Below are 17,431 nucleotides of genomic sequence, written 5' to 3'. Positions count from 1 at the left end.
CAGAAAACTCTAAAAAAAATTCTGGGGGAGATAACCTTGGAGAGAGATAAAGTTCCAACCTATCAGCGTCTAACTGCCATGTTCCAGGCTGTGTTTGAAAAATGACAGAAGTTGATTGGTTAATAACTTATCTTTTTCCATTTTATCTCTCCCCAAGGTAAACCTAATCATATCCCACCATCTCACTTCACGCCCTGATCTCAGGTCACGCATGCGCAATTGGCGGGAACGGCGAGGGTAAGTAATTTTGCTACTTGGGTAGCAGTGCTGGGGGTCGCTGTATTCTGGAGCAGCTGTCCCCGCACTGAAACAATACCTAATTGTTCTGGTTTCTGGTGTCCACTGCCATTGGTTGTTAAGCAAACTCGTAACAGGACTGTTCTACACACCAGACAAGGACGCCGGGAACAGGTAGGTACAGGTAAGTATAGGTACTGTATTTATATAATACACACACACGCTCCAGTTGGACGGAGAAAGACGTAAGATTATTTGGGTTACTGGCTTTTCCTGCAAATGTCGCTGCATACGTGGAATGTCAAAGACCGAGACTGGTACATGCGTGTGTGACTGCACATGTATGGGCGAGATCGGTGCTGTAAGAGAACATGCATGTGTGACTACACATGTACAGTATATCCACTCCATACCGCAGGTGTTACACACTGACACATTGCAGTGAGTCTATGCAGACCAAGCAGCTGCCCAACTGCTGAAGGATTCCGTGTCTCTGGGTGCGGCTTTTAATTCAGAAATACTGGATTAAAGACAAAAAAAAAATTTGAGGGGAATAGAAGGGGAGTAGAGAAGGGGACAGAAGAAGGAACGCAGCAAGTGGGACAGGCAGCAAGGAAACGGCCCAGAGACTCGCACAAGGAACACGTTAAGTAAGTTGCGGCTTTTCCTGACTGAATTAAACATGGAGCAGATGAGGAACTGGGAGACAAAAGTGTGTGACATGGGGGGTGGGGGGTGTAAAGAGACAGGGGCAAACAGGAGGGTGAGAAATGGGTAAAGGGAAGTCATGAGCGAGCACAAGATGTGAGAGAGAGAGAAGACAAAAGCGAGCAGCGAGAGACAGTGATAGAATGAGTGTGAGAGAGCTAGGGAGATGGATGGAGCGAGAGAGCAATCAAGTAAGAGAGTCAGTGAGGGATGCTGCAATGATCTCTGAGCAGCTGGTGTGGCAGAGACGGAGGAATAAGAGACTCATGGAGACGGTATAGGTGGTGGAAGGAAAAGCACGGTCTCTGCCTCCATCTGTCTTGCTGTTATGTCAGATGCTGGCGTTTTCTGGTGCTGTTTTTCTAGTGCTTATCGGTTGCTATCGATAACAGCACTTTTATACACATAGTCATACAGTACGTGGAGGGGGGGGGAAGAAGTGTCATGTGATTGCTGTTGGTAACAGTACATTTATGCACATTATACTCATAGTGGGCAAAGGAAGTGTCTCATTGGTTGTTATTGGTAACAGCATATTTATACACATTATAGTCATACTTGCAGTGGGGAATGGAATTGTTTCACTGGTTGCTATTGGTAACAGTCCATTTATATATATTATAGTTATACTTTTAGTGGGGAAAGAAAGTATTTCACTGGTTGCTATCGGTAACAGCACATTTATGCACAATATAGTCATGCTTGCAGTGGGGAATGGAATTGTTTCACTGGTTGCTATTGGTAACAGCACATTTATTCACAATATAGTCATACTTGCAGTGGGGAATGGAATTGTTTCACTGGTTGCTTTAGGTAACAGCACATTTATTTACAATATAGTCATACTTGCAGTGGGGAATGGAATGGTTTCACTGGTTGCTATCGGTAACAGCACATTTATATGCGTGTAGCGGTATTTGAGTAAAGTTTCAGACAGGTGACCGCCACAAGCTGCAGACATGAACGCTGAATCAGCCCCTTATACGCATTATACTCATGCTTGTAGACTGTGATTAATTAATGCAACAATGTGGGAGGAGCAGGAGGGGCGATTTGCAGCAATGTAGAGTGGGGGGGGGGGGGGGCTGCAATGACACAATTCAATGCAAATCCCTTAATCGAGGCCCCAGGCCACCCCTACAGCGCCACAGCAAAACATCCAACCTTTTAACCACTTGGCAGGGAAGGAGCCCTAGTGTTTTCTGTACAGGGCCCGAAGGATTTTATTACCTAAGGATTTTATTCCATACTTACCTACCCTCCCGGCTCAGCCAGGAGGCTCCTGGAAAGGTAGCCAAGACTCCCGAACCCGGTCTCAGCCCCCCTCAGCCGTTCTTCAAAGTGGGCGGTCCAGGGAGACCAATGATGCGATTCGTGCTGAATCGGGTCATCATAGCTCCTCCCTCCGCTTTTCAAAACCGGTAATCTGGGCACTGAATAGTGGAGGCGGGGCCACAATGATGCAATCATGCCTCCACGCCCCTGTACCGCCCACCCGCAATGAGGCCACGCCCCCGCTGTACTGACCCAGCTACCCTCTCCCGCATGGGGCAGCTGGAAAGTCAGTGAGCCAGATTTAGCCCATGCTGAAGAGGATGGGACTGTCTGATATAACGGGGGAACCACGTGCTGCAGCTTGCCCTGTTATAGCCCAGCCTGCCACGTGCTGGTAGCAATTTTGCCAGGAGGATCCCATGTTCTTTATGGGCTGCAATTCCCTTTTATTTGACATGGGGCGCACATCTGTTTCTTTCTCCATCTTCAAATGCTATTAGCCATTGTAGCCTAAGGGCTATACTCCTAAGAGTTCTCCAGGAGAGCAGAGCGTAGCTCCCTGTCTGCACGTGCGCAGTCTGATTGTGGTGCGCCCCACCCCCTAGCTGTATACTTGGTTTGGTACTAGTTAAATTACAGTAGGTGCAAAACAAATTCTTCAGAATGGGTGTATTTATACTGACGCACAGGTCGGTATTTATACTGACGCTCTTCTGTCACCGCGCCTTCAATTAACTTTACTTATGTAAGACCACCCTTTACTAATGCAGTACCTTTAACTCATTTCAGGCAAACTGTCCATAATAATCTCTCTATTCCACAGAGATGGCGGGAATGAATAGCAGATGTCTGTGTTTGTTGCTTATCACAGTTTTGGCTCTTGGTGAGTATTTCTTTGGGAGGCAGCATCCTAATAAGGAGTGGACTCGCCCGCCCCCTCCCCACCTCCTATACTGAAGCCTGATACTTCTCAGGTCGGCCTAGTGGCTAGGGAGGCCAATCCTAGGATCGGGATCGGCGGGATCCCGGGATTTGGGCCTAAAAATGCCGGGATTCACGGGATTACACTGTGCATGCGCGGGAGGGTGGGTGTGTAAGTAATACTACTTACAATTAGGCGGGCGGCAGCCATAGACAAACGCTGAACGCGTCGGCACTTCAAATGTGGCGCCGGCCGGCAGCCAATCAGAGCTGGCGGACCGGCAGCCAATCAGGAGCGACTGCTGCGGCCGCTTCCCTGATTGGCTGCCGGTCCGCCAGCTCTGGTTGGCTGGCGGCCGGCGCTTCATTTGAAATGCCGCCGCGTTCAGTGTGCCCATGGCTGCCGTCCACCTAATAGTAAGTGATATTACTTACACCCAGCCTCCCTCCCGCGCCACTACCAACCCTCCCCGCTACCTACTGTACACCCTCCCGCCCAGCTACCTACATCCTCCCGCCCAGCTTCCTACACCCTCCGCACCGCTGCCTACACCCTCCCGCCCAGCTACCTACACCCTCCCGCACCGCTACTTACATCCTCCCGCCCAGCTACCTACACCCTCCCGCACCGCTACCTACATCCTCCCGCCCAGCTACCTACACCCTCCCGCACCGCTACTTACATCCTCCCACCCAGCTACCTACACCCTCCCGCACCGCTACCTACATCCTCCCGCCCAGCTACCTACACCCTCCCACACCGCTACCTACATCCTCCCGCCCAGCTACCTACACCCTCCCGCACCACTACCTACACCCTCCCTGCCTTCCGCGCCGCTACCTACACCCTCCCGCACCACCACCTACCCTCCAGTGCTGCTCCCTACACCCTTCTTCACTGATCCCTACTGCAATCCCGCGATTGAGCGTTTTTCAATCCCGAATCCCGGGATTGAAAAAACGGCCCGGGATTGGCCTCCCTACTAGTGGCACCCATCCATTGCTCTCTGCTTGATGGGAACGATGTCAGTTTGGGAATATAGAGGGTCATTCCCACCTGGCTGCATCAGCACAGTTTGCCGATGGCGTTTGGGAGGGGCGGGCCGGGACTATTTTCGGGGCGGCTGCATTATGTCACACGCAGCCGCTCTGATAAAAAAATGGCTGCTGACAGCGCCCAGGGGTCAACCTTAGATCTGATACATTCGCAATTAGATTGCGGACGCATCGGGAGGCGGCCCCATACACGCTGGGCGGCCCACAGCATTTGAGAAGATAAACGCAGATGGCTGAATAACCCCCATAGTGGAGTTATTCTTTAATTTCCATATCACTGTAAATACTACTGATTATCGGCCAAGAAAGCTGCAACCGCATCTGAAATCACCCTGTACATTCCGCTATTTTAAAAACAAAGTGTCTGATTTATCACAGGGTGTGATGACCTATTTGGCGGTGAAAAGTCCAAGAATTTTATTCTGCTACACGGCTCGCGCCAAAAATCTAACGCTGCGCGGTGTATTGAGGCTGTGTGTGTGAGGACACATCCGAGACTGGCTCGGCCAATCAGTAAATTCATCGTTACCATTCTGGGCCACTATCACTCTGGCAATCATTTTTGGTAAATTGCAATGATAAGGGATAAGGGACTTTTTATGGGGGGGAAAAAACTTACAGCTGTAGCTTAAACTGAGCTAATAATTATGAGCTGAAACATTGGGGAATAAAGCACACTGAGTACAGATGATAAGATTGCTGTGTAATATTCCAGGATAAAGTAACGCTCTGTCCTGTTTCTGTGTTCCGCAGCGCTGCCAGCTCTGGGAAATGTGATGAGCCGGAGAGACACCGGTTAGTGGGATACGTATTATATAATGTACTGTAAGTAGATGGTATGACGGACCAGCTCCTATCCCTTCTTATATCACTGTGGTCATGCCTTACTATTATGTCATGATTAGGAAAGTCTACATTTTACTTAGGGGCCTTTTTATCACCATCCGCATCCAGGTGATAAAATCGCCCAAACTCGCACTGCGATAATTGATTACATCGCAGGGATGTATCAATTATCGCATGCAGGAACAGAGCTTAAAATACCCCGATGTCCTACTGCGCATGCGCCACCCCCGCCGACATCACCACTACCGCTGCCGCCCGGACGACTTCCCCCCCTGTTGCGACTATCCTTGCGCGCCACGGACCCCCCCCCCCAAAAATCAATATATTCACCTGTCCAGGGAGCCAGTCCGCGCTGCTTCAGGAGGCTTCCGGGAGCCGGGTCCTTCTCCTGCACTGTTACCCTCGGTGCTGTAATGTGTGCTGCCATTTTGCAGCAGTAAGTATGGGGAATGCGATGTGGGTTACTAAAAAAAAGTGAATTAAAGGGTTTGGAGCAGTTTTTCAGGAAAACTGCTCCAAATGCCCTTTAATACATTCAGGTGATACTAAAATAATGTGAAAAGGGGGTGAGAACAGAAAACACCTTTATCGCATTATTTTAGTAAAAATGATGTTAATAAATAGGCCTCTAAATCTTTAGCTGAGCAGCTAGAGACATTTATAGCTCCCTGCTGACATATTTATAAAATGAACTACATGTAGCTCTTTAGGAGCCAAGGGGGTCATTCAGTCTGAGCCGCACTGCACCGGCGCAACGGACAGCTGCAATGGGGATCGGCGGCCTGCAACGGGATTGTGCAAAGGATCCATTTGCACGGGCGTTTGCAAGGAGATTGACAGGAAGAGGCTGTTTGTGGGTGGCAACTGACCATTTTCAGGGAGTGTCCGGAAAAACGCAGACTGGACCAAGCGTTTAAAGGGCGGGTGTCTGACGTCAAATCCGGTCCTGATCAGCCTGATGTGATCGCAGCGGAGACGTAAGTCCTGGGCTGCGCAGAGACTGCACAAAATCAGTTTGTGCAGCTCTGCTACACATGCGATCGCACACTTGCACAGCGAAAATACACTCCCCCTGTAGGCGGCGAGTATCTGATCGCAGCGCTGCAAAAATTGCTACCTAGCGATCAGATCTGAATGACCCCCCTAGTATGGTGATCAGCATTCAATTTAAAAAAGTGATCTATGAACGATTACAGTGTGGATAAAAATTCCCTAGATGTCAAGAGCACCCCATACATGAAACTTGGTGAAACGCGCTAGTCCACTTGATCACTTTCATTCTATCAATGTTGACTGTGGCGCGTTTCCATGTGTTGTAGAAGATTGAGTCTGAGACTGTTTTACTTGTGTGGCTATCACAGTAGTAACTGAATGGCCACACACGTCTTGCTGAACCAGCTTGCTGTAGTTTATTCAGGATAATGTCAGGATGGCACAGACAGCATTAGGAGGTTCCAGCATTACACCAGCAACAAGTTTTCCTGCGACCCTGTTACTGACTAGGTACTGCAGTCACCTACAGTAGCTAGTCACCGGCCACTGATTGGCTGCAGTCACCTACAGTAGCTAGGCACCGGCCACTGATTGGCTGCAGTCACCTACAGTAGCTAGGCACCGGCCACCGATTGGCTGCAGTCACCTACAGTAGCTAGTCACCGGCCACTGATTGGCTGCAGTCACCTACAGTAGCTAGGCACCGGCCACTGACTGGCGTTGGCCACCCCCCGCCTCAGACACAAAACCTTCTCCCAAGCACTCACTAATATTCACAATCCACCCGTGTAGCTGCTGTGTGTGCAGGGATATGTGGGGAAGTAACCCTGACTTTAGTCTACAGTCTCACACACAGGGCCGGAAACAGAAATCTTCGGGCCCGATACTCTGATACCTCTGGGGCCCCCCTCTTCCCTCCAACCACCTCCACCCCCACCCCCCCACTTGACCCAAGACCCACTCATCCCTCCCCTGCATGTGCCAATAAATGTATTGCCATATAGGTGTATTGTTCAGATGTAGACAAAGAAACAAGAGAGTTTGACAGCAGATAAGAACCACTTGGCCCATCTAGTCTGCCCTAAACACATGTACACACACTGATTTACACGTAATATATTTTTGGAGTGTGGGAGGACACTGGAGTACCCAGAGGTAACCCACACAAGAATGGGGAGAATACCCACACAAGCATGGGGAGAATATACAAACTTCACACAGTTAGGGTTGTTATTATACATACACGTCACTACTGCTGAGTAAAGTGGGCCATAATATATTATCTGCACTTTGAAAAGAAGTCCTCTACCACTGACATTAGTATTTTTTATTAATATTGTTGAATTTCTGGCATAATGGTCCTAGTTCAGACCTGATCGCAGCCACACAAAATTTTACACGGCTACGATCAGTTACTCAGACATGCGGGGGGGACGCCCAGCACAGGGTTAGTCCGCCTCGCATGCCAGGCCCGACCCCCCCCCCCCCTGCACAAATACAAAAGCATCGCACAGCGGCGATGCTTTTGTTCTTGACGAGTACATCGCTGTCTGGGTTGCGGCGGCTGCGTGTGTCACACAGCCGTCGTGGCCCCCCCCCCCCAAAAAAAGGCGACCAAACGCCGCCGGCCCGCCCGCCCCCTCCAGCCCAGCCACCGCCTCTGCCTGTCAGTTAGGCAGAGGCGATCGCTGGGCTGAGATGGCCATCACCTGTCTGCCATGCGCCGGCCCACGCGCAGTTCAGACCCTGATCGGCTGCTGTGCAAAAAAGCACAGCAGCGATCTTGTCTGAATTAGCCCCAATGTTATTTAATTCTAAAATAACATTATGCTGGCAATTCAACAATATTAATAAAAACACTAATATCACTGCCATCGGGTAGAGAAGTTCTGTTCAAAGAGCAGATAGTGATAGCCATGTCCTCAGCAGTAGTGCAGTGTATTTTAATTACATTGCATATCGAATATGTGTTTTTTTAATGTTAGAAAAACCCCACAGATATTTAATATTCACTATGCAATGTAATAAAATACGCTGCATTACTGCTGAGCTCAGTGGATCAAAATAGCACTAACTGCACTTTGATAGAGCATTGCATAGTGAATATTGGGCCTAATTCAGACCTGATCATAGTCGTGCAAAATTTTGCACAGCTAAGATCAGCACCCTGACATGCGGGGGGATGCCCATCACAGGGCTAGTCCGCTCCGTATGTCTGCCCCCCCACCCCCCCGCACATTTACAAAAGCATCACACGTCGGTGATGCTTTTGTACCTGAAGAGTAGCTCCCAGCCAGTGCAGCCCCTGCGTGCTGGCAGGGAGCTACCGGTCGCTCTCCGGGTCGCAGCAGCTGCGTGTGATGTCAAGCAGCTGCCGCGGCCCACCCCCCGCACGGTCCAGGCACGCCTACGTTGCCTGGACCGCACCCCCAAAATGGCGGCCCAACACCGCCAGCCCGACCCCTCCTGCCCAACGAACACCTCTGCCTGTTAATCAGGCAGAGGCGATCGCTGGGCTGAGATACGAAAAGGCACAGGAGCAATCAGGTCTGAATTAGCCCCCATTGGCCTCTTTCCTAAGAGACTGGGACAAACCATACCTCCCAACTGTCCTGATTTTCGCAAGACTGTCTGGTTTTTCTGGGACTGTCCCACAGTCGCACACGCTTGAGCACGCCTGCGTTTTTTTCTGACACTCCCAGAAAATGGCCACTTACCACCCACAAACGCCTGCTTCCTGTCAATCAACTTGCGATTGTCTAGCGATAAAAAAACTGCTGATTTCTATCGCAGTTTGGTCTCGCGCCTGCACATTATGATCCGTACTCATGTGCAGTCGTTCAATAATTGTCCGCCTTGCGAATTCGCACAACAGCGATTAGGTCTGAATTAGGCCCTTAGTGTTGGGTAGAGATCACTATGTGAAGCTATTGTTTTCTGGCTAACTGTACCCTTTAGCCTCCAGCGGCCTAGCACCAGAGCCAGATTAGGGGGGGAGGGACGGCGGGGGGTACATACCCCGGGCCCCCCTTTCCAAAGGGGCCCCCCGCCACACCACAGATCGGATCTCTCTTCCAATCCTATATGCGGTGCTGTGCCGCCCGGCTCCTGTCCCCACTGCAGCAGCGATGAAGCAGCCTGCCCCTGCAGCCTGCGTGCCCAGCCAATGACTGAATGACAGGCTGCTTCATTCATACATTATTGGACAGCTGAGCCGTCGCTCCGCTCAGCTGTTCTGTCTGTGTGGCCGCCGCTGCAGTGGGGACGGGAGTGCAGGGAAGGAGTTTGTCTGGCATGTGATGTGTCCGTGTGTGCTGCTTGGGAAGGCAAGTTTTACTAAGCTACTGCCTGTCTGTCTGTATATATATATATATATAGATATATATATATAGTAATCTGCCTTCTCTTTATTAGGGGCCCCGCTGTCTTAAGTGCCCTGGGCCCCCCATGGTCTTAATCCGGCTCTGCCTAGCACTGCTTCCCCCTGGATGCCTTCACCTGTGCCCAACAAGCAGCGGAGCAGCTGTTCCCTTTTCCTGTGAATTTCCTATTTCCAGAACTGAAAAGTGCAGGGGGGTCGAATGACAATACCATGTAAAGGAGAACAATTATCAGGACAGGTGTCAGGGACCCCCTCCATCCATGTAGCCCAAGTAATGCAATTAATATAGGGAGGCCCACACAAAACAACTATGATTTTCTTTCAATTCCACATTTTGGAGTCTCACTGTAACCTACACTAGTACCTAATCCACAAGTGTCATTGTAGAAATAACTTCATGTGGGGTTCTCTGATAACTGAGTCGGTGCATGCGTTTGGAGGCTATCACTCAGAACCCTGTACTTGCCGTAAAGTACAATTGTTCGATACTTTGCACACCCGCCGAACCCATACAGCACAGTGATTGAAATTCTGACGTCATTTGGGGGCGGGGAGGGGGTGGCGATGGTCTTAGTTTCTTAAAACGTAGGCGGCTCACTGACGTTGTGGGGTAGGGGAAAGGCTAGGATCTACATCAGAGCACCGAGGCTTCCTGGCCTCTGTGTAGCAAATGTGGTGGCCGGCTTGTGCCACTCCATGAATCACGTAGACGGCCGACGGTGTCTGAGATGATCCGATACTGCACCCTAGGACGCAGTTCTCGGATCAGTAATGTAGCAGGAGGCGCAACGCTACCTGCTGCATTACCATATTAGTGCTATCACTGCTGCTTCTATGTAAGCAACTCCTACCACGTCTGAATGAGGGCCGGAGTGCCCCGCCTCCAACATGTTCTACTTCTCAACCTACACTCAAAAGTGCATTTCAAGTACAGTGGTGCAGCTGATGAATGGGGCACTTCATACTTGCCTACTTGACCCTCTCCATGAGGGAGAAAATGCTCTGTTCCTGGACTTTCCTGGACATGCTCGGTAGGAGTTACACTTTCAAACATGGCGGCATAAAAAAAATTTACAAAACAAAAACCATTCAGAAAGTAAATCACTTAAGTTGGTGCATACTTGCCTACCTGACCCTCTCCATGAGGGAGAAAACGCTCTGTTCCTGGACTTTCCTGGCAATGTATGATTGCCATCATCTGTGGTGAAACGCCTTTCTTATCAATTAACGAGCTCACCACAGGTGATGGCAATCATACATTACCAGGAAAGTCCAGGAACAGAGCATTTTCTCCCTCATGGAGAGGGTCAGGTAGGCAAGTATGAGTTGGTGTAATAGTTAGCAATACTGCCTCACAGCACTGAGGTCATGGGTTTGAGTCACATCATGGCCCTAACTGTGTGGAGTTTGTATATTCTCCCCCTATTTACGTGGGTTTCCTCCGGGTACTCCAGGTTCCTTCCACAATCCAAAAATAATATACCAGTAAGTTAAATAGCATCATAGGCGTTTCTATAATGGGTGCAGTGTGTGTGGTGGACACGGGCCCCTGGGTCCAGGGGGCCCACAGCGCACCCATAGAATATACTTACCCCTCCGGAGTCCCGCGAGGAAGGCCCTGCTGTGCGGGCACAGATCACTCGAAAAATGGCCGCCGTGGCTATTTCAGAGTGATTTGCGCATACGCAATGGAGGTGTCCCCGGGAACAAGGCGCCATGATCCCGGAGACCTGCGCATGCACAGTAGTGGAGAGGAGGGGGCCCATGATGGAGGCTGCACACGGGTCCCCTCCTCTCTCCAAACGCCCCTGCCTAGCGTGAATGTGTCTGTGTGTACATGTGATAGGGAATATAGATTTTAAGCTCCACTGGGGCAGGGACTGATGTAAATGAACAAATATTCTCTGTAAAGCGCTACGGAATATGTGTGCGCTATATAAATAACTGGTAATAATAAGTCATACTGCGCCTAAAAATTGTATTATTAAAAATGTCCACAAGATGGCACTAGACAGCAAGCTTTGGAAGATCAGCCCATTCCAGTCCGCACTTGGAATGCACATCTATAAGCTGCTAGTCAGCACACAGCGATCTGCAGCTAATACAATGCAACAAAAAACATTTGAATAGCACCAAACGCTGCCTTATAGCTCGTCCCCGCACTGGAGCAATGTAGAATTTCTGCAGTGGTTTAGTTTCCACCGCTATAACTTGCAGCCAGTTGGATCTAAATTAGCGCTACCGCTCTGCAGTGCTTAACGAGCAGACCCCTAATAGACATAACTGTACCCTACTATAATACTTGCATTCTGTCTTCCAGACGATGACACTGTTGATCCGTCACCAGACACAGGTGAGCCAGCACACGGTCAGAACTGAATGTTTGGTCTGGTTATCAATCCAAAACTGGACAAATGCTAGCAACTTTAAGTTATAAACGTTTTCCATGTACTGCTCTGTTGTTTTTCCCCCGTATGTATATACGGGGGTCTGCAGCAAATATCAGAGACATCTGCTGTGGCCCCCACATTTTCGATCACAAAAGCAGCCCCTATAGAGAACCTATGGGGGATGCTTATTTGCCAAATTTACCAAGCTAGCTTTCCCCGGAAGCTATCGCCATCTCCAGATGGTACCAGAGAGGACGGTATGTAGAATCCCTCCCTGTCACTCCTCAATCATACATGCCTGGTTATCAGACCTAAAAGCACTGGCTTCTCTACTAATCCCCTGCCTGTCACTCTGGGATCCCAGACAGTGCACTGCATCCTGCGTATTGGGCGCAGCGAAGGCCAAACCTCTTTGCGTACGTTCCTGGCAAACACCACGGGCGTGTTAGACTCTGCGCCTCTGCTCTAGGTAGCACTAATCCCAGTTGTCAGTACCAGATCCATTATATACCAGAGATTCTGTGGCAGCCTACAGAGCAGAAGGGTGGTGGAGAATTTGTGGTACTTCCGTCTAGTGACGTCCCAGCTGGTTTCAACCAAAGTAACCAAATGGATTAAAAACAGGGGAATGGGCTGAGTATGAGGTTCATCTGGAAGCAACTTGGCGAGTGGCCTGCAGGACGGCACATTCCTGTGCTTCTCAAACTCGGTCCTCAAAGCATGCTGACAGGCCAGGTTTTAAGGATATGCATGCTCGAGCAAAGATGGTTAATTCCAAATAACCAATGCTAATGTATATATCTTTGTTACAGATTCTGAAAGTAAAGTCACAGCTGCCCCCGGCGGTGAGTATACAGACAGTATGAGTGACACCTGCCCCCGGCGGTGAGTATACAGATAGTATAAGTGACACCTGCCCCCGGCGGTGAGTATACAGATAGTATGAGTGACAGCTGCCCCCGGCGGTGAGTATACAGATAGTATAGGTGACACCTGCCTCTGGCAATGAGTATACAGATAGTATAAGTGACACCTGCCCCTGGCAGTGAGTATACAGATAGTATAAGTGATACCTGCCCCCGGCGGTGAGTATACAGATAGTATGAGTTACACCTGCCCCCGGCAATGAGTATACAGATAGTATAAGTGACACCTGCCCCCGGCAGTGAGTATACAGACAGTATGAGTGACACTTGCCCCCGGCGGTGAGTATACAGATAGTATAAGTGACACCTGCCCCTGGCAGTGAGTATACAGATAGTATAAGTGATACCTGCCCCCGGCGGTGAGTATACAGATAGTATGAGTTACACCTGCCCCCGGCAATGAGTATACAGATAGTATAAGTGACACCTGCCCCCGGCAGTGAGTATACAGACAGTATGAGTGACACCTGCCCCCGGCGGTGAGTATACAGATAGTATAAGTGACACCAGTGAGTATACAGATAGTATAAGTGACATCTGCCCCCGGCAGTGAGTATACAGACAGTATGAGTAACACCTGCCCCCGGCAGTGAGTATACAGACAGTATGAGTGACACCTGCCCCCGGCGGTGAGTATACAGATAGTATAAGTGACACCAGTGAGTATACAGATAGTATAAGTGACATCTGCCCCCGGCAGTGAGTTTACAGACAGTATGAGTGACAGCTGCCTCCGGCAGTGAGTATACAGACAGTATGAGTAACACCTGCCCCCGGCAGTGAGTATACAGACAGTATGAGTGACACCTGCCCCCGGCGGTGAGTATACAGATAGTATAAGTGACACCAGTGAGTATACAGATAGTATAAGTGACATCTGCCCCCGGCAGTGAGTATACAGATAGTATAAGTGACATCTACCCCCAGCAGTGAGTTTACAGACAGTATGAGTGACAGCTGCCTCCGGCAGTGAGTATACAGACAGTATGAGTAACACCTGCCCCCGGCAGTGAGTATACAGACAGTATGAGTGACACCTGCCCCCGGCGGTGAGTATACAGATAGTATAAGTGACACCAGTGAGTATACAGATAGTATAAGTGACATCTGCCCCCGGCAGTGAGTATACAGACAGTGTGAGTAATACCTGCCCCCCGCAGTAAGTTTACAGACAGTATGAGTGACAGCTGCCTCCGGCAGTGAGTATACAGACAGTATGAGTAATACCTGCCCCCCCGCAGTGAGTTTACAGACAGTATGAGTGACAGCTGCCCCCGGCAGTGAGTATACAGACAGTATGAGTGACACCTGCCCCCGGCGGTGAGTATACAGATAGTATAAGTGACACCAGTGAGTATACAGATAGTATAAGTGACATCTGCCCCCGGCAGTGAGTATACAGACAGTATGAGTGACAGCTGCCCCCGGCAGTGAGTATACAGGCAGTATAAGTCACAGCTGCCCCTGGCAGTGAGTATACAGACAGTATGAGTGACATCTGCCCCCGGCGGTGAGTATACAGATAGTATAAGTGACACCAGTGAGTATACAGATAGTATAAGTGACATCTGCCCCCGGCAGTGAGTATGCAGACAGTATGAGTAACACCTGCCCCCGGCAGTGAGTATACAGACAGTATGAGTGACACCTGCCCCCGGCGGTGAGTATACAGATAGTATAAGTGACACCAGTGAGTATACAGATAGTATAAGTGACATCTGCCCCCGGCAGTGAGTTTACAGACAGCATGAGTGACAGCTGCCTCCGGCAGTGAGTATACAGACAGTATGAGTAACACCTGCCCCCGGCAGTGAGTATACAGACAGTATGAGTGACACCTGCCCCCGGCGGTGAGTATACAGATAGTATAAGTGACACCAGTGAGTATACAGATAGTATAAGTGACATCTGGGGGGCGTGGCCTAGACACCAAGCTGAGAGGACGTGATTCCTCGGAGCTCCTGTAAACCCCGCACTTTGAGCTTAATTATTGACCTTTTGGGGACTCCCACTACCCCCATTATCCCCAGATATCACCCACCTACGCTTGTGATTGAGGGGCTTTTGCCACGGAGCCGTGGGACTCTTTTAAGGGTCCCTGCGGGTTGTGGCCTTCCCCTCACTGTGAAGCCGGGGACTGGAGTAGATCTCTCTCCCCGGACTGTGGATCTCTCCCCCCGGACGGTGGAACAGTGGAGCGCTGAACAGCTTACCCCCTCGAAGTCGACAGCGGCAGCGCCCGTGACCCTTTCTCACCCGGGATCCGGCAGCCGAAGTGCAGAAATTAGGTGCCCGGCGGCGGCCCCGTGCGGCCGGTGAGTACCCCCGCCTGCTTCCCCTGAGCATCTGGAGGCCCTGCGACACCCCCGCCCTTACGAGAGTCCGTCCGCGGCAGTGGATGACGTACCGGGCGGCGAGGGAAGAACGAGCGGCTCCCTCCGTCACTAGCCGACTGCAGCCTTCTCCACGGAGGAGACCCGGATCACCATCTCCGGGGGCGGACGCGCGCTGCGAGCCGGCGGCTGAGGTCAGCGCTGCCCAGCTCTGATCCCCTGCACCCCAGTTGAGGATTGAGAGGCCGGACCCACATCCAGGGGTGAGTCAGCGCCGCTGCCGGAGCTCAAACAGCGGCAGGCGGACCTGTCCCCCACCCGCGATTTACGCGGGCCAGCCGCACCTCCCCCGCACTCCTGCAGCACAGCGCCGTGGACCTCGCGGCCCGGGCCATCTCCTACACGGGTAGATTCCGGGACTCCCCCGTGCCCTGGGAGTCCCCTGTTCCACCTGAGCCTACTATCACCCGCACAGAGGTGAACACCCCCACCCCAAAACCCACCCAATCCCCCCTTCTATTTCCCTTCTCTGACAAAGGGACATCATCTGGGCAGCAGGGACCGATCCCGAGGTGCCGGGGTGAGGCCTCAAAACCTTCCTGCAAGCTGCGGCCTAGCCCCATCTCTGAAGCCAGGGTCTCAATTATTATCCACACCCAGGAGGCTCTGAGGGAGATCCAGCCACGGACCCTGGGGCTTTATCCACACTGAGCACTCCCCCTGGTGGCCATTTCACCAAAGAAGTACATCCAACCCATCCCAGGGAAACTTCATGAAAATCCCCTGACCTCTCTGAGTATAAAGCGCAGCTAGACATGTGCTGCGCCTAGCTGTCGACGATACCGATACCGTAATGCACTGCTGATGCCAACCCACAGGGAGCCACCCCGCTGAAGGCATCCATATGTGAGCTATGCAATCAAACTTCACCTCGTTGATTTGCTTATAGGGAATCTAAACCTCCCGCTGCTGATCGAGTGATGACCAGGAACAAGAGACCTTCTAAAAAGACCGACACATCCACCCCACGGGGAAACATGTCACAGTCCGCAATGAGGTCCTTTCTACAACCTACACCTCCCGCTACAGCTGATAGCCCCCTAGCCGCAGGTCCCCCAACTCCCCCACAGATCCCTCACCCATCCCCTCCAGGTGCGGAAGCAACACGCACTAGCCCCACAGGAGGCAGGGACCTACAAGATATCTTAGCTTACATGAAAAACCTGCCCACCAAGCAAGATCTACAAGATACAGTGAGGAGGGAGCTGGCAGCTATGCGACAAGACATCTCCCACATCTCTGACCGGGTGACGAGTTTGGAAGACCACCAGGAAACCTCCGACACATTCCTACAGTCCCTGACTACCATCCTAGACACTCAGTCCGCAGAGATCCGCTCCCTCCATTCACGGCTAACGGATCTGGATAACAGAGGGAGGAGAAACAATATCCGTGTCCGGGGACTGCCGGAGGACGTTCCACAGGCGGGTCTGATAGACGCCCTCATGAGAATCTTTAACGAGATCCTGGGCAATGACCCCAACGACACCATCACTTTTGATAGGGCACACGAGCTCTGAAACCAAGAGGTCTCTCTGCAGACAGACCACGAGACGTTATCTACAGATTGCATTATTTCTCCCAAAAGGATGATATCATGCGTAAAGCCGGGCAACTTGATGGGGTCGACTTCAACGGCTCAATGATCCAGATCTATCAGGATTTGTCCTGGCACACCCTCCAGCAGCGGAAGGCTCTCAAGCCCCTAACGGATGAACTCCGTAAGCGTCAGTTGAAATATCGCTGGGGCTTCCCATTCAATCTCCAAGTCTCCTTGTCGGGGAAAACCCACACCCTTGACTCATATTCGGACCTCCCGGAATTCTGTACTGGACTGGGACTACCGAAACTTGACATAGGCAATTGGGATTTCTCCACCCCAGAGTTACCACCCCTCCGACCTCTGCGTACCGGAGCACCATGGAAGGAGGTGCGGAGGGCTGGAAGAAAAAGCCCCGGTGGCCCTCCCCCCGGCGGGGACCCGAGCGTTACCTGATTGATCTGGTGCGGCGGGATATGACTCCTTTGGTCATAAAGTGATTCTATCCCCCACTACTGCTGAAACATCACCCGATGCCTCACCAATTTAACCCCTGCTTTATGTTCACGAGATTCCCTATCCCTAACCAAATTAAGTTTTTTCCGTGTTAACGAGGTTTACAGTTTACAGTTCCAGTTTACGAATAGCTCAAATTATATATGTTCGATGATTATTACTTTCCTATCCTCACTGTTAAGTTGCCTCGGGCGGTGGCTCCCCTACACGCCCCACACCCGCCTCTGGCAGTTATGCCTCTCAGGTTT

General features: G+C 51.0%; 1 protein-coding gene across 2 annotated transcripts in view; it reads left to right on the top strand.

The window, feature by feature from the left end:
- The first annotated feature begins 777 nt into the window (after nucleotides 1–777).
- Nucleotides 778–17,431, top strand: part of MFAP5 (microfibril associated protein 5) — a 31,501-nt gene continuing 14,847 nt past the window's right edge. Inside the window, exons 1-5 of one of the 2 annotated variants that reach the window (XM_063962527.1) lie at nucleotides 778–887; nucleotides 3,044–3,103; nucleotides 4,951–4,992; nucleotides 11,739–11,771; nucleotides 12,621–12,653. In XM_063962527.1, coding sequence (XP_063818597.1) covers nucleotides 3,046–3,103; nucleotides 4,951–4,992; nucleotides 11,739–11,771; nucleotides 12,621–12,653 — 166 coding nt within the window. In that variant the 5' untranslated portion in view covers nucleotides 778–887; nucleotides 3,044–3,045. Of the gene's footprint in view, nucleotides 888–3,009; nucleotides 3,104–4,950; nucleotides 4,993–11,738; nucleotides 11,772–12,620; nucleotides 12,654–17,431 lie in introns of both variants that reach the window. The other variant, XM_063962529.1, reaches the window with a different exon arrangement.

This window comes from Pseudophryne corroboree, chromosome 3, assembly GCF_028390025.1.
Source record: "Pseudophryne corroboree isolate aPseCor3 chromosome 3, aPseCor3.hap2, whole genome shotgun sequence".
Classification (NCBI taxonomy): domain Eukaryota; kingdom Metazoa; phylum Chordata; class Amphibia; order Anura; family Myobatrachidae; genus Pseudophryne; species Pseudophryne corroboree.
This window is presented reverse-complemented; position numbering and strand designations above follow the sequence as displayed.